Source organism: Euwallacea fornicatus, chromosome 34 (genome assembly GCF_040115645.1).
Source record: "Euwallacea fornicatus isolate EFF26 chromosome 34, ASM4011564v1, whole genome shotgun sequence".
NCBI classification, from domain to species: Eukaryota; Metazoa; Arthropoda; class Insecta; order Coleoptera; family Curculionidae; genus Euwallacea; species Euwallacea fornicatus.
In genome coordinates this window covers 1,598,117-1,621,514 of record NC_089574.1, presented here as the reverse complement: position 1 = coordinate 1,621,514, position 23,398 = coordinate 1,598,117, and the positions used below count along the sequence as shown (strand labels likewise).

Sequence of the window (23,398 nt, the reverse complement as noted above, 5' to 3'; positions counted from 1 at the left end):
TTTTTGTGGAAAAAACATAGGTATTTTTAGTTATTGTCGTGCCACAAATAGCTGGCTTAAATTAAATCGAACGACAGGTCTTGTGTTGTTTGTGTAAATTTCTACATAACGTAGTTTTAATCCATCAAAATCATTTTTGAACTGAAAACTAGTTAAATAAAATAAACAGATTAAATCAGTCATTGATTTGTAAAGTCACTACACACGGTTTTTAAATCTCGGATTTTACGCGGCAAATCACCAAACCAATCATAAATGGCCATTTGTACCGGTATGGCAACAGCGTCGTTTCATTCGCAACGCATAATTTTCACACCACGTCAGGAAGTCCGTGGTTCATTGTGATTGGTCGGAGTAAGTTATAATTGTGTATGTGTATGTCAAAAGTTGACGTTTGTTCATTCAGCATTCAACGTTCGGCTTCATCTTATTCCGGCGAGTTGTGTTAGAATTGTGTTTAGTTTAATTGATAAATCCGTTTTTAATGATATAAATTGATATTCGCCCGGCTGCAAAAATGAAGCAGTTACTTATTGTGTGTGTGCTAGCATTCAGTCTTATCGGTAAGTGTTTTCCATTATGTTTTTAAAATTCAATTTGCAACCTGGAAATTCAAGTACATTTCTTCATTTAGAGCACTTTTAGTTTTTATTACAAAATATGTCATTGTTTTCTGTTTGAATTACAATTGAATTGTTTATGATTCTGGGTCCACAATATTTCAAATTTCATTATGTTTTAAGGGGCGGCAAAGGCTGATTTGGATGTGGAAGATACTCCCATCGTAGATGCAGATCTGGGAGCCAGTAAGGAAGGTTCTAGAACTGGTAAGTCGTAGAAACATGTACTTTCTCTTGTATACAATCAAACAACAAGAACTATAAAAAAAACTGTTATAGTTTAGGGAAAAGCAACACAAATATTCTGAAAAACAGTATATATGTGTTTTTAAACCTCCCTAAGGGCCAATAAATGAAAGTATTGCCAACTTTATCTAGAAGATAATATATATGGAATGCAACCAATATTGTATCAGTATTTTTACATTTCTGCAAACTTTATTCCATTGTTCAACAGTTTTAATGTTTTTTTTTTTTAATCAAAGAATTATTCTATATGGGATAAAGAATATTTGCTGCGAATGACAAAAACTCTGAATGAGAAATTATAATTTTTCAAATGAGCTAAATTTTGCTATTACAGTAGCCCTTATATGATTTTTTTTTGTAACAGCAATCCCATTATTTATTTGTGCACTGTCCAATGCCTTGTGATAAGACAATCACATGAAATATTCATAGCATGTCTAAAATGTAATTAATATCTTGTACAACTAGGTAATGAATAATTATTCCCTAATTTTTGCATAGTTCATGAGATGTTCCTTAACAACTATGTTAGTCATTTTATGAGCAAAGAGTCTCCTATCTTTTCGGTCAGCATCAGTCAGATTTACTTGGTACCATCCATACCTAGAAGTAGAACAATATTTTTAGGGTAAAGCTACTTAGATATATGTATTTTCACATACATTACTTACTCAAGGTTAAAACTATACTATTTAAAACTTTGATTACTTAGAATCACAAGATTTTTGAATTATCTATAACACCTTATAATGTCATTTTGCCACTATGACTACATTCCTTACTATTACTGCCCTAAAACGTTTTAATTGCACGATGTTCCCCTTACTTTTCGTTTTCCGTCTTTGGTAGAGATCCTTTCTGGAACAATTCTGCTTTTTTAAATATGTCGACGTATTTTTTTACCAACTCTGCACTCACAACTTTAGTTCTCGTGTCGTAAAACTTTTCCGACACAATTGGCTCTGAAACGCACATGATCGGTTAATTTCAAAGCAAAAATCTAAATAAATAACAATCGCGAAGACGATAACTCTGAATAGTATTTAGAAAAATTAATTTTTAATCTATTACGGAAAGTTAATTAAAGTAAATTTCTTACCAATATTTAAAGGTTTTCCTATTTTCAAGTTAGACTGGCCTAATATGCTTTTTTCAATAAAACACAACTTAAATGGGGGTGGTTTATCATCCCTCAATTCTTCACCACTAATGTTATAATTTACGGCCATTGTTTGATCAATACTGAAGCGAGACAAGAATTAAAATTGCACCAATTCAGAAGTAAAATTTGAATTTATTTAAAAGAATCAAAAGATCATCTATTTCCGACACACTTATTGCTAAAATGTACACAAAATTTACCAAGATGTCAAAATATTACATTGTTAACGATTCAGAAATGATATCGAAAGACATTCTAGTTCAATGGATTTTTATTTCCCACGTATTGCGTACGCAGAGATAAGGAAATATATTTTTTACCCAAGGCTTTATAGGGGTATCCCCAGCTACATAGCACAGATTATTAACATTTTCAGTATGTTTGTTTTTAATTAAGCTTAACTTCATTAAAAAATGCTCAGTATATATTTGTATACTTATTATAATGGACTATCTTTTTATAGAAGAAATATGCTGTAATCTAAACAAAAATATGCCCTAGGAAAACCTGAATATTTGCTGGCACTGACGCATTGGCAAGCACCTTAAAATCTACATGTAATTCATTTCCAGATGATGAAGTTGTCCAACGAGAAGAAGAAGCCATCAAACTCGACGGTCTCAACGTCGCCCAACTTAAGGAGCTTCGGGAGAAGGCGGAAAAGTTCACTTTCCAAACTGAAGTTAATCGGATGATGAAACTCATTATCAATTCCTTATATCGAAACAAAGAGGTAAGTCAAATACTGACTAATTTGGATTATTTTCAATAATATTCTATTTTTCACTTCAGATCTTCTTGAGAGAACTCATCTCGAACGCCTCAGACGCATTAGATAAAATAAGATTGCTCTCTTTAACTAATAAATCAGTATTAGATACAACCTCGGATTTAAACATTCGAATTAAGACTGATAAGGACTCGGGAATGTTACATATTACCGATACGGGGATTGGAATGACCAAAACTGATCTAGTTAACAATTTGGGTACCATTGCCAAGTCTGGAACTGCAGAATTCTTAGGTAGGCTATAATCTGGGCAACTGTAATGTAGCCCCATGGGTTCACTATTACGGCAATGGGTCATTGCTTACAGTTAACATGACTCACGACGTTCCATTACCGTTTCGCATTGCTCTATTCAATTCTCTTTTCAGTTCTGCTGTACTATTTTACCATGTATGAACTAAAGTGCCTTACACCTTTGATTTTAAGCTTTTAAGCATTCTGGAATATTTTCCAATATCGCACGTAAAAAACATATTCGTATGTCACTTGAAGGTTTCCATTAATTTTCAGGTAAAATGCAAAACGCCGAGTCTACACAAGAACTTAACGACATGATCGGGCAATTCGGGGTCGGATTCTATTCAGCGTTCTTGGTGGCCGATAAAGTTATCGTGACCTCGAAGCACAACGACGATAACCAATATATTTGGGAATCCGACTCAAACAGCTACACAATTGCAGATGATCCCAGAGGAGATTCTTTGAAGAGAGGTAAAATTGCTTACTTTTGTATAATAAAGTGTTTTTATTGATTATTTTCAGGTACCACTGTAAGCTTGCAGCTGAAACCGGAAGCTAAAGATTTCTTGGAGCATGAAACCATTAAGAATTTAGTCAAAAAGTATTCACAGTTTATTAACTTCCCCATTTATTTGTGGACTAGTCACACCGAAACTGTAGAAGAACCTATTGAAGAGGAGGAAGAAGAAAAGCCATCGAAGCCCATAGAAGATGAAGAAGATGCAGCTGTTGAGGAGGAAAAGGAAGATAAACCAAAGACAAAGAAGGTCTCTAAAACTGTTTGGGATTGGGAAATTCTCAATGACAGCAAGCCAATCTGGACCAGAAAGCCTTCGGAAGTTGAAGATAAAGAATACAGTGAGTTCTATAGAGCTTTGACGAAAGACGACAAAGATCCTTTGTCTAAAATTCACTTTGTCGCCGAAGGAGAAGTTACCTTCAAAGCTTTATTATACGTTCCAACGGTGCAGCCTTCAGAAAGTTTCAATCGATACGGCACCAAGACTGATAACATTAAGTTATATGTCAGACGCGTTTTTATCACCGATGAATTCAACGACATGATGCCTTCTTTCTTAAGTTTTATCAGAGGTGTTGTTGATTCTGACGATTTGCCATTGAACGTCTCTCGTGAAACTCTACAACAACACAAACTTATTAAAGTAATCAAGAAGAAGTTGGTCCGAAAAGTACTGGATATGCTCAAAAAGATTCCTGCAGACGAATACGAAAAATTCTGGAAGGAATACTCTACAAACATCAAGTTGGGAATCATCGAAGATCCCGCAAATAGGACTCGATTGGCTAAATTACTAATGTTCCTGTCTTCAAACAGTGATAAATTGACTTCATTGTCGGATTATGTAAGTCGCATGAAGCCCAAACAGGATAAGATCTTTTATATAGCCGGCTCTAGCAAGGATGAAGTGAAGAAGTCTCCCTTCGCCGAGAGACTATTGAGAAAAGGCTATGAGGTGTTGTACTTAACGGAAGCCGTGGATGAGTACGCGATATCGGCAATTCCAGAATTTGACGGCAAAAAGTTCCAAAATGTAGCTAAAGAAGGGTTCAGTTTGACTGAGAGTGAAGGGGGAAAAGAACGATTGGAACAGTTGCAGAAGAGCTACGAACCTCTGACCAAATGGCTTGCTGATGATGTTTTAAAAGAGTACATCTCTAAAGCTACAATTTCCGAAAGATTAAGCGATTCCCCATGTGCGCTAGTAGCCAGCATGTTCGGGTGGACTGGAAACATGGAAAGATTAGCGGTTTCCAACGCTCATCAAAAAGCCGACGATCCTCAAAGGTCCTACTATTTAAACCAAAAGAAAACCTTGGAAGTTAACCCTAGACATCCCTTAATAAAAGAGCTGCTAAAGAGAGTGAGTGACGATCCCAGCGATCCCAACGCGAAAGACATGGCTGTAATGCTCTTTAGAACTGCCACTTTAAGGTCGGGTTATATGTTGAAAGAAACCTCAGATTTTGCACAGTCTATCGAAGCGATGATGCGCAAAACTCTGGGTGTTTCTCTTGATGAACAAGTAGAAGAGGAAGAAGACGTTTCCGATGAAATCGGATCTGAGGACGCTGAGGCGGCCGAAAGGGAAGATGAGGCGGACCACGATGAGCTATAGAGTAATGTGTAGGTTTTACATATGTGTGAGATTGCGATATGTTGATAAATTATTTTGTTGTTTTAGAACAACGATAAAGACTGTCTTTTGTAAATTATTTACTTTAAAATAAAGTGTCCTATTTACGTTAGGCTGGTGTATATGTTTATTTGAAGTAAACGAGGTAAAGATCGATGAAGTAAATCCAATATAATTCCCGGTTATGTCAGGTGAATAAAGATACGGTTGTGAAAGTATATTTCTGTTCATCTCATCTTGCATGTGCATAGTTTGGTATTTCTCCTCCAAAATGCGTCTGGAGTAAATACTGAAATGACACCCAAGATAGCCTTCGGCTGCACTAGACGTCTCAGGTCGTGGACCCTGTATAAGTATTGATCACAAGAAATCACTAAACGTTTTTTAATTGGGAAATCGCCTAGCGGTCAAATTAATACAAATTATGGATTTTTTAAAGACTTTCATATTATTTTACAATCTACATATAGATAATAACATCATCATTAACAATGCTAAGAACTAAATATTTAACATTTAAGTTTAACATCTTTCTTAAAAATAAACAATACATGTATTTATAAAATTATGTACATCACTAATGAATAACGTAGTGAATAAGTTTAACAATAATCTTATACACGGTGATTCATCTCGACGCATTAAAAATTACCGTACAGACTTCAATTCACTGAGAACAAAGAAACTAAGATTTTATCGGAAGGTTCTCTTCCAACGAATTTAGGCAACAAAAATGGGTAAATTTTGAGATTCACGTAATGTTGTTATGTTGTGATCTAACGTTTGTAGTGGGAATTGCAGGTGAATCACCATGCATGTGTACCACACGATTCATTCTTTTTTTCTGTTTTCATGAACCAGCCGCCGACTAAAATAATCTAATATAAATTAACGAGCTAGTTCATTAGCAACTTCTTCCTCTTGAGAAGTGCCGACGGCGTATGTAACACATTGTTATTTTACATTACTATTATTTACATAATATACGCAATTGTAATATTTTCTTTCTAAGAGAGTATTACAATAATAACTTGAAGCAATCTGTAAATTAATTTATAGATATTTAACCAACAAGTGTATTAATCGCCCGATAATACACGAGTTAGGGTAATTTTCCGCCGACTGCAGGCATTGTCAGGGTTCGTTAAGAAAACAAAACTCCGGTTTTAACGTGAGGAAAGTAATTCGTAAATTGAAATGCAAGTTTAGTAGGAACGCGAGACCGCAGTCCTCCGTCCCTGAGAGTATTTCTGGACGTATGTCAAGAAATTCAAACTGTGATGGCGACGGAACCATGCTGTGGAACAGAAAAACATACGGTGTAAACATCTGCACCTGTAGGACGATAACAACGAATTTGTCGATTTTGTGTGTACTTAGTTGGCTATGAGAAAATGGGGCATCGAAATAAAACAATCGAAAAACTGAGCGTTAAAGCGGATCATTAATGATTCATTTTGTCGACATTAAGCAAACGTGTTAACGGTCAGCCGGCGGAAAAAATAATTTTGATTTCTTTTACGCGTTTTAATGACATTAACTATCAGGTTTACTAACTTGTACTCAAGCCACAAGTTGAATAGTAGATTTCAGTAAACTGATGTCATCGAAAACTGTAACTCAGACAATAATAATCGTAACACTATTACAGGGTTTCCTGCGTCAGTCGTCGCATATGTATTACAACAGCGACTCTCATTACATGTGGTTAGGTCAAGTTGCAACACGGGACAAACGTACATGTGTCATGCTGAGTGGTGCGTTTCGGCGGTTTGAGACCACATTTCTTCCCGATTCCAAAGATGATGTTGACATGAGAAACCGCATTGCTTCAACTTAATGGTGATTTAATTCCTGCAGGAAACTCCTGTACAACTGTTTTTATTTACAGTTAGTAACCGATATTGTAACTGCTTTTTAAGGCCATACATCACCTACTAACGAAACTAATTAAAGGCATAAAATATGACAATTATTTAAACTTACCCTTTAAACTCTGACAGACATACAGCATAGCCAATTATACTTCAACTGCATATATTGTCTCTACACCATTATCTCTTATTTACGGATAAGCGGAAACAGTTTTAAAAGAACCACTATTCTTATTATGATTTTTTTACACCGATTTATCTATATAACTAATTCCCGAACATGTATCGGCTCTATCTTTGCCACGTTCTCTATCGTCTCGAAGCAAACAGACTAAAATACCAAGCGAAATAACGGGTGATCTTCAAAGAAAATCGCTCGGAATCGCAAACGTAGGGCGATGATTGAGTCACTTACCATGCAGGTACGACCGGTTCAAGTGAAAATAGGGATTGTGCGAGTGCGAGAAGGACTGCACGAGTTTTAACATACCTCTGACAAAGACCAACAGAGCGAGTCGCGCAAATAGCGGCTGAAGTGGGCGGAGTCAGTCCAGCGTCTTGTCGGATCTTTCACCGTTTCAGAATGTTTCATAGTTTAGTGACGGATTAATTTTTATTTATTTATTTATTTATTCACATTGCTGCATTGGTCTCTGATACTTTTAAGAGTCTCTGTAGCCGCGAAGGCAGCGAAACCGATACTAATCTAAACGTCGAAATGGAGACGCCCACCGGATCGACTCCGCTGAGCTTCTTGGTCTTTATCGGAGGTGCATTAAACATTGTACGGTCCTTCTTCCATTTGCGCAACACCTACGTTTTCACTTGAACTGTTGATATCTGTAGACCATCAAACGTCTGCCTGACAACAGATCAGCGGATAAACCTGTCCAAGACATACCTGTGACATTGCAACACCTACTTAACTTTCTTTGACGACAACCGTTTGTAATGGGCTCTGACGACTCTGCATAAGGCCCAGCTATCTAAAATGGCCACACTGTATATCAATAGTTAAAATCAGCAAATTCCTTGGAATAAATAAATTTTTGTTAAGTATAATTCGGCAGCTTACATAAAACTTAAACGTATGGCATTTAAAACACCCTTATAATCGCCAGCTATACTCTATATTATGTACTTACGACAAACATGACTCCTGTTACTTATATACGCACATAGTAATACACTACTTTATGAATTTGAACTTTCTCAGCAATAAGCAAGGTATATAAACAAATATCGTAAAAAAATGCCTTTCGTCAATAACCGAACTCTTTTGAATATCCAACAGCTTGATTTTAGTGTTTAGTGTTCACGAAATCAAACCCGAACATTAATTATGATTCTAATGTCTCACACGTCTTTGCATCTTTGCTTATTCCTGTAAAAATGTCCATCCTGTTGAACATCATTCTACAACATTAAAGGAGCCTTGAAACGTACATTAATAGGCCCAACTTCCCTACTACGAACTGCATATTCATGTTCCATGCGCATTTATTCGCACTTGGAAGTGAAATTTGCCCATTTCCAATTCAAAACCAATTTAATTTCCCCTTTTTGATTGACTTTCAATGTTGATGAGAAAATGGAAATTGTCGCTCAGTGGAGTCTGATTACTTGTAATTTGAAAGGGGACGTTTGGATTTTAACCCTTATTGGGAAACGTTAAGTAACATGCCGTAAAAATCCGTATATTTAAATGAAAAGAGGCCGGTCGTGGTTTGTTCAATTGCGTGCGCATAATTACGATCAATGAAAATGTCTGCCCTAGCCCTAAAGCCGGATTCCCACGTTGTGAACAAGAAAGGGATGAATGAAACTAAGTTTGGAAGTTGAGATTGTTCAATTGTGCTTCGGTTCGCTATGTCTTTATCACGACACGTGTGTGTTCATACTTTGATAATTAGTAGAGAATTAACCATTTACATTGAATAGACATTCTTTCTCGTCATCAGCTCGTCGCGGGATACCACATTACCCAACATCAATCCTCCATGATGGGTCGCGTATCTTTTACAATTTTATTGAATTTATATCCATAACCGTCGAACTGTAAACGCAATGTAAATGTGAAATGCCCGCTTCGATCGAGGTCTGCTTCCTGTAAAGCCGGCATCACATGTACTTTCTTCGTCTTTATTATTTACTTGATTCTCCTCAGCGATCATCTAAGTGTAGATTTCTTTCTGAGCGTCTTTTCATGTTCTACTTAGACTTCCTCTATCGCGCGCCGGCGTCGGCTTTAGTCGGCATGTGTTTCCTATAATACACCGGCGTCCCACGTATTGTTTTCTTCTGTTTTATCGCTGTTTATTTGTTTTTGTTGAAGCTCAATTGGTTTTGTTTTTTTGGGCCCCTGTTGGTATAAGAATTGCTCAAAAGCGTCTTCAAAAAGAGTAAAATAGGAGAAGTCAATAAAAAATCTCTTGCAAATTGAAAAATACAACCGAAATTTGGTGCCGAATTGTTATAGGCAGTCTTGCCATATTATTGTTTCATTCTAACAACGTATTGAGACTTGCGAGACCAAACCCTGGGAAATCCAACTACCCAAACTTGCCGCGACGTGGGAAGCCGACTTAGCACAACCACCACGTAGGTTTCGCTATAGCTTTGAGGTTATGTTGTTACTAACTCAAATTCATACCCAATTTTGATAAACTTTATAATAATGCCCTAAATAATAAAATATTGGTCCAGCGGATGCTCGCGAAAAGCATTATACATATAAATACGATGTTATACTTCATACCGCATACTCCCTCGGCTTTTTAAAGTTGCGATGTTATTGTTTTTACAGTTTAAACGTGTATGGAAGTTTTTGCATATTTATTACTATGCGCTACACACTCAGATACACTAAATCTCTAGGTACATATCTAAAAATCTCGGATAGTACAATTTCGAAAGTCGAGTTATGGCCTGCAGTACTTCTATGAAAAGTGCGATCGTCGTGGAGGCCTGCTAGCCACACTACAAGAAATCTCCCCCTTGCAGTAGCATTTCTTTTTTCAAATTGAACCAATTTTTTTTTTTAGATCTAATGCGACATTTTATATTCGATAGTTGCGATCCGCAGAAAAGATTAAATGAGTGCGCACTAGGCCCTGCGAGCCTTGCTGGCCTATTACGCAAGACTTGCTTGCTAATAATTTGCTCATCCAACGATAGTCAAAAACATTACGGCAATCAACTCAAAATCTGTAATCTTTGAATTTCTGTATATATATTCATACCAAATTTCCTATAATCACGAGATAGCGCCGTGGGATACCGGCTTTAGTTAATATCTCTCTCCTCCAATAGCTTTGTCCTACGCGTTCTCTATCGATTTCTTTTCCAGTTAAAACTATGTATTTGCTACCACTCGGATCTTCAACGTGTAGAATGCCCTCTTCAGGCCAAGTCCCAAATAAATTACTGCTCTGCCCTCAAAAATTCTTGGAGATCTTTCGGGGCAAGGCAAGCAGGGGCGATAGGTACCCATCTCCTTTAGTTTCTGAGATATGGTTTTTCGTAAAGGTGCAGCCGCAACAGAGTGCATTTCTAGATCCTGCAGTGCACAGATCCACTTCCAAGTTATTTTCCTCCACTTTTTCTCTTTTATCACGTTATAATTTAAATCGAGTACAGTGCTTAATTAAATTGTGTATTCGCCATGGCGAACGGCTCATCACTTGCTACATCACTCGCATTCGAAATTACTAGATCTACCAAAGACGATGATCTAAACTTACGACCTAAAACACATCAAAAATGAAAAGGGGTATCATCAGGCATATTTGGGGCTCACTCAGTTATACGTGATGATATTTCTTTAATGGCGTATGCTTATCTCATGTGATACGCCACTAACGGTGCGGGTTTCATAGTTGATGTTCTTAATTCTTATCGATTATTTAGATATATTTATTTGTAAACGTTATTACCTATTTTGTAAGTTACTTTAGACATATATATTTAAGATATTAATTATTAAGTTCCACTTATATCTAGCTAGAAACATCTTATATGAGGCGAGTAAATCGTGAACCAATATCTTAGTTTTTGGGTTACTAATAAAGGATATGCACTATTGAGTTTTGCAGGTAGGAATATCGGTCATTTTGGAAGACAAATTTAAATTTTCATCATAAAAAATGCGAAGCCGCGGTATGCCGGGCGGTCCGTTTGAGCAAAACTGTACATGTCCAAGAATTTTCTTTCTATACAGGGTGATTCAGGACCCTGGGGTCAAACTTCTAGGAGTAATTCGGTGCAACAAACGAAAACAATCGAGTACAAAAACGCGCGTCCGAAAATATTTCCCTAAGGCGGTACGCCATTGTGATGCTCTCAGGCGGTTATGTGCGACAATGTGCTTTATCGAGTTTTAGTACGTTTTTTTTTGTTTGTACGAAACAACACTAGAGTAATAGTCCGAAATGTCGTCCTCAAACTTAGCCAGTTCTGACAACATTGGATCGGCAGAGTGGTCCAGCACCGTGGCCTCCTAGGTTGCCCGATTTAACACCTTTGGATTTCTTTGTGTTGGGACATGTAACGTTTTTGATTTATGAAACGCCAATGAGAATGCAGCAAGACCTGGTCGCACGAAATACTACGGCATTTGAATTCGTTCGGAACGTTCATCGATTTTTTAGCGAAGCCTACAGAAAACATGTACGTCGTTTAAGCAAGTCTACTCAAAACAGAATCAAAGAGTCCCGAATTACTTAGGAATGTGCAAGTGGTAGTCATAGTTCTGGCTTGACTGTCCTGGCTCATCAACAAAATTGGGAAATTTAACTACCGAAACCAATAGAAACGCTGCGAAATAGAAACAAACCTGACCGTGGAACGTAAAGATGATATCTGTCATTCCTTGATGGGGTCTGCTTTTGTTGGACACAATTTGTCAAAAATAGCCTCATGTGCGCATTATATATGTCAAATTAATGACACCCATTATGTCGATGAAACGTATAGCTTTAGCAATGCTTTCTACATTGCCCCCGTTCAAAAAGCTGTCGACGATTTAAGAACTGATCGGTCGCTGTCCTCTCTTCCCCTCACAAATCCCAGACAATCAGACTTATGCGACCAGTGTTGTAGCAGCAGTTATTGTTTTATGTTGACAATTTAAATACACTATAATAGTGGCACATAATCTAATTTATGTTATCCTATCATTTCACAGAGACGGCAATAAATTTCGTTTAAAGGTATCCCAACGTTGCGTACTTTTTAACAAACGGTGTATTTACTCTGCAACTTTCCCTGGAAAAGACCAGAACCAATTAGGAACCCCTCTGACACCCCATTAGGCATTAATTCCATACACAGACTCATAAATAATATCACTTACTACCAATTAATATTATGTTAACCTACTCATCCTCCCATGGGCACACGTCGGCATTGTTGGCCTCATCCTCTTCTGCATCTCCGGGTTTCTTGTCTTCCTTTGGCTCGTCGGAAGATTCTAAATCACCCGGTCCGACTATCTCAGAAGGGGGTAATTCACTGGCAGGTGACTCGCTGTCTGGTTCAGCCAAAGGAGCCTTTGGTTCTTGCCTAGTGATGAGTATGGAAGGCGAAACTGGTGCAGAGTGACTTGAACCTGGTGTGTCATGGTTGCTCTTATCTGAAATCGTTTTAATGTTTGTGTCAATAAGTCTCATTTATTTAGGGCCAATTTGAGGCTTGGGGATCCCGATCAGTGCAAAAATGACAGGTTCATTGGTAATCTAAAAAGAGCATGGAAATATATTCTGGAAATGAGGCTTTGCTGACCAAACAGTTTAGCTTTGATCACCCAGTAGTTAATTTGGAAAAAGCGACTATAGATCAAAGTTCTGGCAACTTTAACTAGAAGATAATTCGCAGAGAAACCAAGCCACCCAACAGTGATTTGCCCCTATGGCTTCACATGTATTGTGAGACAAAGACGTTTCTCAATGATCCAGTTATGACCATTATCTTTACATCTTCCCTGAATTTGTTAGACCTACCCCTTTTTCATCAATTCTACGGAAATTATCTTCTTGGCTAAGTTAACTTGCCTTTTTTTCGGAACTGAGTCAATAACTTACCCAAAGAGATTACATTATGCTGGTCACCGTCGTCACATTTGTACTCGGATCCTGGCGGAACTTCAACCGTCACTGAACTAACACTAATTATGGGGTTTCCACTCGATATTGAGCAAGTTTTCGCAATGCCGTGACTTTTTTGCAAAGCTTTTTCGCTATTGTTCGCACTACTACTCGCTTCCAGACTTTCCGAAGCTTTCGTCGGGAGATTATTGTCTATTTCATTCGCTATCACAAAGGTGGGTGCAGTAGATTCTAGAGCAGACGTGCTGTTGTCTTCGAATGAGGACACCTTTCTCCGGGAACTTTCAACTCCTGCACTGCTATGGGTGATTGGTACTGAGACCGAGGCACGACGAGGTGTTTCGTACGTTTCCACATGGAGCTTTTTGCCACAATCTAATGTGTGCTGTTGGGTTAGTAAACCGCGTTGAACCTAACGATACAATACAATTGAAAGAGATTCGATGGAAGGAAAGTAAGAATCCAAATATATTATATTCAAACACAAGCGGCCGTTTATTGAACTAGTGTTACTTGAGCGATCGGCGCATGATCGACTTTTCTAATTGGCGAAATTGGTAATAATGAGTCCACCTGATTACTCTAGAGACCTCTTGCAAATGAATACAGTAGATATACGTATATGCCGTTTTTTACCTTTTCGCTTAATTCTGCTACCCCCACACTTATATCAGATGATGAGCTCTCTGAGTCTACTCGTCGAGATTTTCTTTGGGTTTTCGTTGGCGTTCGCGGAGGAGTTGCTGTTGCATCCCACGGACAAACTTCCTCTGATGTCGAGGTCCCCGGAAGTGCATCAGGTTTTTTAACTCTGAAACGAAGCGTGAACTTGTTGCGGACTCTTTTTTATGTATCGTGAGCGATAACAGGGCTTTCTAAGAAATCTGTCACAGAGTGTCTACTTCCAGCTTAAGTGGGAGGTAGTGAACCCCTTGACTTGAAATACTCAGCTTTACTCACCTATAGGGTATATCGCTCAAGTTGCTTTGTGAATGAGAATGTGACACTTTAGTCTCGTGGACCACCGCTGCATGACTACTGCTCCCAACACCAAAATGGGAAATTTCATGAGCAGAGCCTGACAGACTGCGATCACTTCCTCGACGTTTGCTCAAAGTTCCTGTGTTTGGAGTTACTCCTGGGTGCTGAGATATCTGAGGTTGGTTTGGTTGCGTGCATGTCGATACTTTCTTTTTCGTAGGACCGAAACCGAAAAATCTGAAACCAGAAAATGACTGAAAAATTCCAAAATAGGCAAACGAAAGAATACCCACCGTTTCTTTTGGAGAGGTTGGACTCCAGTGATCAGCAAATGTTTGTAGTAATCGGAGCGCACGAATCTGGGATAACAGTCTTTCTTCAGAAGTAAATTGTATACATGTTCCTGAGCAGCATCAAAGCAAAACCTGCTGTTGTTTTTCATTCCCTCCAAAACCTGGTCCATGGTTTGGTTGTCGATGTTTACCTCGCTGGTAGATCCATGTTTCACAAAGTTTCTAAAACCATCAAATCGAATTATTTATGCCGGTTAACGTGGCTCGGAACTTTTACTCATAAATCTCTTGAATCTTCCATAAAACTTGGGACTGAGAGGTTCGTCTTAAATCATTCACCGCCAGCCAAAACAATATATTTTCCTCGCTCTTTTCTTTCTGTAGATAATTTGTAAACTCTTGAACGCCTGTTGGATCAGAGAGTAAATCCTCCATGGACAGGCCCCACTTCTTCACTCTTTTATCAGTGGGGATATCCACTCTGAATTTTATATAATATTATAACAGAGAATGGAAATTAAGCGTTGTTGCTTACAAGGGTGCGTTCAGCTGCCAATACGTGATGTCTTCGTTTACCCATGGATTCGACGGTTGGGGAGGGACCAGTAAGGGATCGAACTCTGTATAAGTGTCGATATGTTGAACTAGTCCTTCCAGGGCTTGAGACATTTTTATTCTGGTTCTGTACAAACTGGTCCTGAACAGTTCAAGCTAAAGAGAAATATCCAAAGTTAAAAGATACGTTTGAGAACAATGAAAGCGAACCTCTCTTTTACAATCCTCGATTGTCTTTTTCCTGGCTTTAACCCCATTCCAACACCTGGTGGGCACGGGTACTTGCTCCAAGGAACCGGGAATACCAGGAGGCGGACGGTGCACTCTCCAATAGGCTTTCTCTTGGGAATCGCTAATCAGCTTGTCAGGTTTTTTCATGGCCTTTTGATGCCGAACCTGCGCGAGAAATCAAAAAATGTTTGTTTTAAAGGCGAACAGTGCTTCTCTAGATATCTCAAACACTGTGTAAATGGCGAAGGAAATTAAGTCCTCTTTCGAAGAGTTGAAAGACTTAATTAAGATTCGGGTGTAGAGCTACTTTTTAATTAGGTGCACTACACACCTGTTCATCAGCTTGGGCCATAATTATGTCCCACTTGTTGGATAAGTTTCTTCTCAGGTTTGTAAAAGCTTCCTGTTCGTATTCTTCCAGGCCGTGTCTCTGTTTGTTTCGCAGTGATCGTTTCGTAAGATAAATTGCATAGTCGACATTATCGGGGGGTTTGTTTCGCCAAGGCCAGAAGTAAGGTGACTAAAAGAAATTGCTAATTACTTATAGATGCTTTCGAACTAAATTTTATCGAATGCAGTGATCGACTTTCGAAACCGAAATATTTTGGAATCGTGTTCTTGGAACGGTATATCATAAACAAAGGCGCAAAATGTATTATTATGACCCGGTTTCAATCCCGAAACGCGCAGCGCTGAGGGATCCTAGACGTGAGGGTCAAAAGTATTTCACAACTGTTGCGTATCTGCGATGTATTCCACTACTCGATTTAACTAGATTCTATAAGACGAGAGCGAACTTTCTTAAGTAAACCATAAATTAAACCCAAAGAAGCTTCGACGATCACGAGGACGATGACGCAGCCATGGCTGATTACCTTACTAAGCAAATAATGAGCGATACGCGGGTGATTGTCAACCTGTTATTCATCACGCCCAATGATGGTGTCCGAAGCTAGTAATTGACGGAAACAATCATACTTCGACGACCGCGAGGACGATGACGCAGCCATGGCTGATTACCTTACTAAGCAAATAATGAGCGATACGCGGGTGATTGCCAACCTGTTGTTCATCACGTCCAATGATGGTGTCCGAAGCTAGTAATGGACGGAAACAATCATACTTACTTGGAATCTGTATAGCGAGCTGTCGTCTTTCACAACAAGGTTCTTCGAATCGCTTATAGGAAAAAAGTATCCGTATTGACAAAGCTGATTGGCAATGTTTAAAGCCTCTGGAAAGTAGCAGAAAAGTCAAATATTTAGATTTTCGCCAGGTTTTACGACGTTCAGGCTAAAACTAAAGTTGTATTCTTAAAGTTGGTGGAGACCGACTTCGATTATCGCTGGTCTGGGCTTAGAGCCCTGAGTAGAGAAACGAGCAGCATAAAATTTTTTTCTATTACTCAGATCCAATTTTAGGTCAATCAAATGAATGTGCAGCTGAGAGTGCGTGCTTTAGCACGAACGTAAGGAATCTATGAGGAATAAGAGACCAACGTAAAAATACAACTGAAAGCTGTAGGTAGTTAATAGAAACTTCACACCCAGTCACACAAAAGGAGATTTCAATAAAGGTGGGGAAATAATATGAATGAGTAACACACACGATGGCTAAAAATATGTGGAAGGAAGAGGGAAATAAAGAACTATTATCGACATAGTTTTTCAGCTACATTAAGACGCGTAACGTGTACTTTATAGACAACTAATTACCTGATTCTTCAATTTCAAGACGCATAATAAGCCATTCAATTAAGTCGTAACCTGCAATAAAAACGTATAATTGAGAACGTTATTAAAATTCCTATTTGAATCGATTATAGCTGATAAAAAGAGCGCAAATGCGAATAAACTACTAAAAACAATATAAATAGAAGCTACACACCTCATCTTTAAGTTTACGAATACTTTTATCTTTAAACATTTATAAAATATAATTTTAATTTCCTCCGAGCGTGCGGTAAACTCACTTTGTCGCACACATTCGCCGGCTAAGAATAGCGCGCACGCCATTGCACGTCTTGCGCGATTAGTACCGTTTCGACTTCAATCCGTTCGACGTAAACCATCACGTGTATGGCAAAACGACTTTATCGCACGCTCATGGCAAAATAAATGTTCCGCCACATGTTGCATAAATAAACTTTACTTACCCATGAAGGCGGCGGGAATGGATGTTAAGAATATTTTTTGGCTTCTTACAGGTACACCACCTGATTCCGTGTCTTGCATTTCTTTGACCAGTTCTTCCATCTAAATCGAATATTCAGATAATATTATATTTCCATTAGAAGTTTTATTGTTAGGACGGGTGATCATAAAAAGACTCGCAATAGTGCGGTAAACGGTAGTTAAAGCATTTTCCCTCAAACTTACTGGAGATTACCAGATATGTAACAGAGTTTATCCAAGACGTTCTTCTCCAAGATATTTCGCCGCCCCTTGAGTTTTTTTTTATAATGTTCACCCTTTATTTCTATAATTGTTGTGATGTGAAATTTCACAGGACGCTCAAGTCAGGACTCAGGAATTTTCTCACTTCAAGTTCCAGATTTGTTTCATCTGAACCTTTGAGACTGCTCGTAAGTGAAAGAACGAAATTGATGCAATGAGTATCCTACGTGCGATGTATCTATCATGAGACATATACATCTTGGAGCGTTTTGATAAAATATGAATAATCATCTTCGTGCAGAGCATCTCATTCGTCTCTCTGGCGACATATATTTGCGTTTGAACTGTGAAAATGGTTCAATTTATGTTTGGAAAGACTTTATGTTGTCCGCTTTCCGAATCGTTCCTGTAGGTGTCCGGGACAGAATCTGCTTCCAATGTGACTGTACACCTGTGCGTTTTGTTCGTGCATTGCGCTATGAAGGATCGTTTGAACCAACATTTTCATGAGCGACAGATTCGAAAAGATGGGCTTCTCAAGGGGCCGGCGCGAAGCCCGGATTTAAGCCTGTTAGATTTTTTCCTCTGGGGTTATATCAACTCATTGGTGCATGAAACTCTAGCAGCCTCCAAAGAGGAGCAGTTGGGAAGAGCGATGGAAGCCTCCCTTCTCGTGCAGCGAGATTCACAGGCGTTACTAGGGGGCGGGATTCAATGATTCAGAGAAGAAATTTTCGTAACCAAGTTGAGGATTTTGCTGTTGAACTTTGATTATAAGTTCTTTACGCTGTGTTTTAATAACAACGAATTAAACAGTGAAGTTTTGTGGTGCCAAGGAGCCAACATTACGTTTTTAAGCAAAAATGACCCTGAAGCCAAAACTGGCCATTTTTAAAAGAGGGTTTCTACGCAAAAATCCTTCATCACAACGTCCCCTATAACCTCATTAAGTTCAGCGCAACCTTTGTGGCACATCCTGTATATTGTATTGCATCTTTGCAAAAATGATAAAATCGTAGCTTCCTGGTTGTTGGACGGGTATTTTTTCATTTCTACCGTGTTCGAAAAAATACATTTCTGACTTGGATTTGGGGATTTGAAAACGTGCTTCGTTTACTGTCTCACTCAGTTAATTAAAATTGACTTGGGATTAACTAACTTACTTTGTCAAAGGCTTTTGGCCTGAGGCATCGTTGATCCCGGTGATCAGGCTCCATGTGTGAGCCGGCCGGGGGAGGGCGGAGGGGGGGCTCGGCGGCCGTGCAGACGCAGGCCACACTAGCCGAGCTCCATGGGCGAGCTCTGCCCCCGCCCCATCAGGCCCTCACTCACCCCCACATCTATGTTGGAACTGGAAAGTGAAACTAGAGTTGGCACACCTTCAATGTGATCGAATTAATGTGAACAGTTGGTCAACTCAACAGCATAAAGCTAATTTTTGCTCTAAGTCGAAGCCGTATAGGTGACTTGAAAACGCAAAAGCACAGCCTAACGACTTGCGTTGATTCTTGGGGTCGCGCTCTCCAATTTAAGTAAAAAGGGGTAGTTAGCTTTCGATGACACTTGGTATCAGTTTTAGTACCGCATAAAGGGTGTAACGTATTATCATGGAGATATTTCAGGGGCGATAGTACTCTGCAAAGCAATAAAAAGTGCTAATGGACCCACGATCGACAACGCATCATTTTTGATGTACGGGGTGAAAAAGTTTCAAATTGTTCTAACATTTTTCATTCTTTTGCGCATGCTCTGAGTTAAATTTTACTATTTTCTTTAGGACCCTTAGCGTATCGAAAATACTGCGTTTGTAACCATGGGTCTGTTGGTATTTTTAAAATGATTTAGATCCCGCATAGAACCATGTCCTTGTATCGTCCGTTAGTGTCTAGCCTTTGCATCGCTTCCTCAGTTGTCTCGTCGAGTCCAATAAACGCAACAAGCTTATGGAAATACGTATGCTGTTTTGTCTATATGTTTTTTGTCCTTTAAACCAAAGTTGCATATCACATGGCATATATACATTATGAAGGACGGATGAAAGCGGCCATCCCTGAGGGAGTCCTAGTTCAGGCGAAAAGGGGACAGAGCGTCGTTAATTTCTGCCTTCAGCTGCCTCTTTTAACGTAGTTTTCCGATGGTATAAAGTAGCTATATTGGCGTTTGAAGTTTGTATAGATTGTAAAGTAGACCACTTTACCAGATCCCATCAAATACCTTATTAATGTCCGTAAATAGATTTTTTCTGATCTCCTACCGCTTCGATGGGTTGTTTGTTCGTTAAAACAAAGATTGGGCGAATAGTCGACCGTTTCGGTTTCGGTAGGTAGGTCCGACGGTTTAGGTAAACCTAAATTGATATATTGGTATGTTTTATGATGATTTTTTTTGAAAATTTTAATCCAAATATCAAGTCCACGTAAGAAGTACACACCACGTTGTCCGGCTGTTTGCACGACATTATTCAAAGAAATAATGTTTCGAACGTAAATTTGAGAGTTCCCAGCAAAACAGAAACCCCTGGAAAATCAGTTCCTTCTGGTTATAAGTTTTTTCATCCGAAATTTCGATAATTGCTATTTTCCAAATGAAACCTTGAGAAGTGCCAGCGCGTACTAAATCAGTGCATTGCTATCTTGCTCCGCCAAGACCTTATTATCATCAGGGTCCGGCAAATAAACTTCGATATCTCTGCGGATCGCAACGATGTTTACGAAGATTATGAAATTTTCTTGCCGAATGCCTTAATAACACGGTTGAACTCGGTAAAATGATACGATTAACACCGACTCGAGATCTCAAGAATCAGGCTACTGGGAGTTAAGACTATCCGATCAGTGTTACAAATCAATCCTCTCACCCAGTGCCGCAAGCGAAATTCAATTCCAAGTTAGCTGCACTGGTTCAGGTATAGAACTGAGGCTGCACTAGTTCAGGTATAGAACTGAGGCTGCACTAATTCAAGTATAGAACTGAGGCTGCACTGGTTCAGGTCTAGAACTGAGGCTGCACATGTAACAAGCGACCTTCTAACTGAAAATTTAGCAGATAGTCATGGCAGTTAGATCGCCTTGTATGCTGCGAGTTGTTAACTTATTAATGCAACGCTACCCCGCCGGAAAACTTTAGAACTAGCGAGGGCGAATTAGAAATTCATTTTCAAAGTTACCGCTTTCGGGAACCGGGAAAAGCTGCAATTCAGAGAATAAAAATTTTCTTTAAGGTCCGGGTGGTTCCAAAAGTGCTGCACGTAGAGGGCTACTTTCACCGGAACAAACGCCACTTGTAAACCGCAAAGGCTAATTTGGGTTAGGGTGTTTCCAGAAGTGACGTCACCACGGCGACATGTTCCATTTAGGTTATTAAAGCTTCCTACCAAATTTGAATATCAAAAAGTTTTAAAAATATCAAATTATCTAGAAGCTAAAACAGTTCCTTAACGCGAAGATCTCATCGTTCCTAATCGCGAATCATGTTTCAGGCATTTGGCCCTAAATCGCGTTATTAACATGCCCTTTTTAACCAGTCGCGTCCCGTATTACCCCCCTTTCGGAGTAAGTGTTGTCCAAGACTGATCGTTTCATCTCCGAGGAATAAACTCGTAATAATGCACTTGTATTTGTTTATGCAAGCTTCTATGTATACAGCTTATATCTAATATGCTCCTGCTTTAATGATTTATAGTATGGACCAAACTATTCTGAATAAGCATGGCTATCTGGAACTATTAAGACCAAAGCGTTTAAATATTTACACGTTCGGCTTATTTATAGGAAGTATTTTTAGAAAACGGTTTCTTTAGCTGTTTAGGTTCGAAGTCGTACGTCACTTAAAAAAATCACAATACAAGAAAGGAAATTCGGGGAAAACTTGCCATTTCCGTGACCCGCGTGACATCACGGCCGCGACGGCTTCAAAAGGACTTTTGATGAGCGTGAAGAAATTGGAGATGAGTTTCCGACTAAATCGCCGAAAAGTTTCTATCGCAGAAGCGACCACCTCTGCTACGTACTTTTTTCTAATCACGACGCATGAAGGAGTTCCGCGATAACTCCCTGACAAGCGGACCAGAGAGTTGACATATTGTCAGCTCCCTGGCGATTAAGGTATGTCTCTAATGAAAAATAACTGAAACCTCCGTTGCTTTTGTGACGCATCGACTGTTAGCTACACACCGCTACAGTTAGGTGTAACTGATTGAAATGCCGCCGCAGCTAAGTGAGTTAATTGCGGTGCTAAGCTGCTTACCAGTATCAAGCTCGTGAGAAGTCATCCGAGGCCACAGTTATTTACACCATACACCGATTTCGACGGGAAAATATCCAGGATAATGGAAACGTTCAGCTGCAGCTGCCGTGCAACGGGCTTTCGGTATTCCGCATGCAGTTTTCCCGATTGCTAACTGCCAAACCGTGGAGCACAACTGGGCGGCTCGATATTTCGCATCGTAATGGCGGTCGGGGAAGGAATGGGCGCGCGCACAATTTCCCAGGATTTGGAAATATTGATCCAGAAATGACCAACGAAAATTTCACTTATTGCAGTGAAAAATGTATGGGAATTGCTGGAAGTTGAATGAAAATCGTTTAGGAGTTTCTTAATTATTTCGCCATTATTGCTGGCACGCTCGAGCGTAATACGCGCAAAGTTTCGCTTCTGGAGTTGGATTTTGGCCGGCGGGTCGCTACCGCTGAGTTTCCAAGAAATTCCCTATTTCTTCTTACAGATTATTGATTTCTAATTAAGAGATTCAGCAAATGCACGTAGATACTGTGAACAATTGATACCCGTACCTATCTATAAATAGGGTGTTGATTGCATGTAATGGAGAACCAGAAGTGGTGCATTGATCAGATACTTACTTGCACAAACTTGGCATTGGTTTTAGATGGAGTTTCCCGCTCTACATTTGCCAAGGAACGTGTCTGTTCCCCTCTCGAGGGGCGTTCTATTCAAAACGGAGCGGACGGTACCGTTACCGTCAGCACTCGGGGGTTGTCCAATTGCAGGTGAAGGGACTAGAAATGTGCCCCCACTCACGCGGCAATCAACAGCAGTTGTCGATTCACAATTCGGAGTTGAGAAGGTGATCTGCAAACTACAGTGTTTGAGAAAATTCATTGTTTCCCCATCGATCCTGGCACGTTCGAGCGTAACACGCTCTACGGAATTTAGAGATTTTCGCTGATCACTATCTCTCGATAAAAAAAATTCCCGCTTCTTCTAACAAGCTATTGATTTCTAGTTAAGAAACTCAGCAAGTTAGGTATTATATTGCAAATAATTGATATCTGTACCCACCTATAAATAGAGTGTTGATTGCAAATAATGAACAATTAGAAATGGTGCATTGATCAGATACTTACGTGCATAAACGTGGCAATGGTCTTGGATGGAGTTTCCTGCTCTACATGTGGCAAGGAACATGTCTGTTTTTCCTTGGGGAGGGATTCTATTCAAAGAGAGTCGATGGTGACGTCGCTACCATCCGCCGAGGGACCTCCGTCTGCAGATGAAGGGGCCAGAAACATGTCCGTTTATGTAGAAATCGAAAATCTTCGTATGATAAACCGATCAACCATATATGGTAGAGGAAGTGACCGCGATTGAATTTTTTTCCATAAATTAATTATTTCCCCATTATTCCTCGCATGTTCGAGCGTGATACATTCAACGTTTTGCTACCGAATTTAGAGATTTTTGCTGATCACTATCTCTCAGTTAAAATAAAATCCCGTATCTCTTAGCTA

The 23,398-nt window shown here is 39.2% G+C and overlaps 3 protein-coding genes across 7 annotated transcripts; 1 reads left to right on the top strand and 2 right to left on the bottom strand.

Annotated features, from left to right (window-relative positions):
• Positions 1-383: 383 nt before the first annotated feature.
• Positions 384-5,329, top strand: Gp93 (heat shock protein 90 Gp93). Its single transcript, XM_066299767.1, has 6 exons — positions 384-563; positions 744-827; positions 2,604-2,764; positions 2,824-3,055; positions 3,332-3,532; positions 3,584-5,329. The coding sequence occupies exons 1-6, from the start codon at positions 518-520 to the stop codon at positions 5,197-5,199; spliced, it is 2,340 nt and encodes a 779-aa protein (XP_066155864.1). The 5' UTR covers positions 384-517; the 3' UTR covers positions 5,200-5,329.
• Positions 1,131-2,232, bottom strand: LOC136348696 (uncharacterized). Its single transcript, XM_066299769.1, has 3 exons — positions 1,969-2,232; positions 1,696-1,831; positions 1,131-1,472 (listed from the first exon to the last, which is right to left on the bottom strand). Exons 1-3 carry the CDS (start codon positions 2,096-2,098, stop codon positions 1,349-1,351), a joined length of 390 nt encoding a protein of 129 aa, XP_066155866.1. The 5' UTR covers positions 2,099-2,232; the 3' UTR covers positions 1,131-1,348.
• Positions 5,330-5,639: 310 nt separating the features above from the next.
• Positions 5,640-22,086, bottom strand: LOC136348692 (regulator of G-protein signaling 11). Of its 5 annotated transcripts, none has more exons than XR_010733709.1 (16): positions 21,897-22,086; positions 18,815-19,002; positions 17,411-17,510; positions 16,971-17,021; positions 16,383-16,489; positions 15,587-15,775; positions 15,235-15,420; positions 15,005-15,180; positions 14,747-14,950; positions 14,470-14,691; positions 14,156-14,413; positions 13,832-14,006; positions 13,172-13,607; positions 12,471-12,723; positions 7,204-12,356; positions 5,640-7,154 (listed from the first exon to the last, which is right to left on the bottom strand). XR_010733709.1 is itself a non-coding variant. In XM_066299765.1 (15 exons), the coding sequence occupies exons 2-14, from the start codon at positions 18,866-18,868 to the stop codon at positions 12,467-12,469; spliced, it is 2,415 nt and encodes an 804-aa protein (XP_066155862.1). In that variant the 5' UTR covers positions 18,869-19,002; positions 21,897-22,086; the 3' UTR covers positions 5,640-12,356; positions 12,445-12,466. The 5 variants fall into 5 exon arrangements, 3 of the variants coding, with proteins under 3 accessions (XP_066155862.1, XP_066155863.1, XP_066155861.1); XR_010733710.1 differs by having other exon boundaries at positions 5,640-7,151; XM_066299765.1 differs by having other exon boundaries at positions 5,640-12,356; positions 12,445-12,723.
• Positions 22,087-23,398: the final 1,312 nt, after the last annotated feature.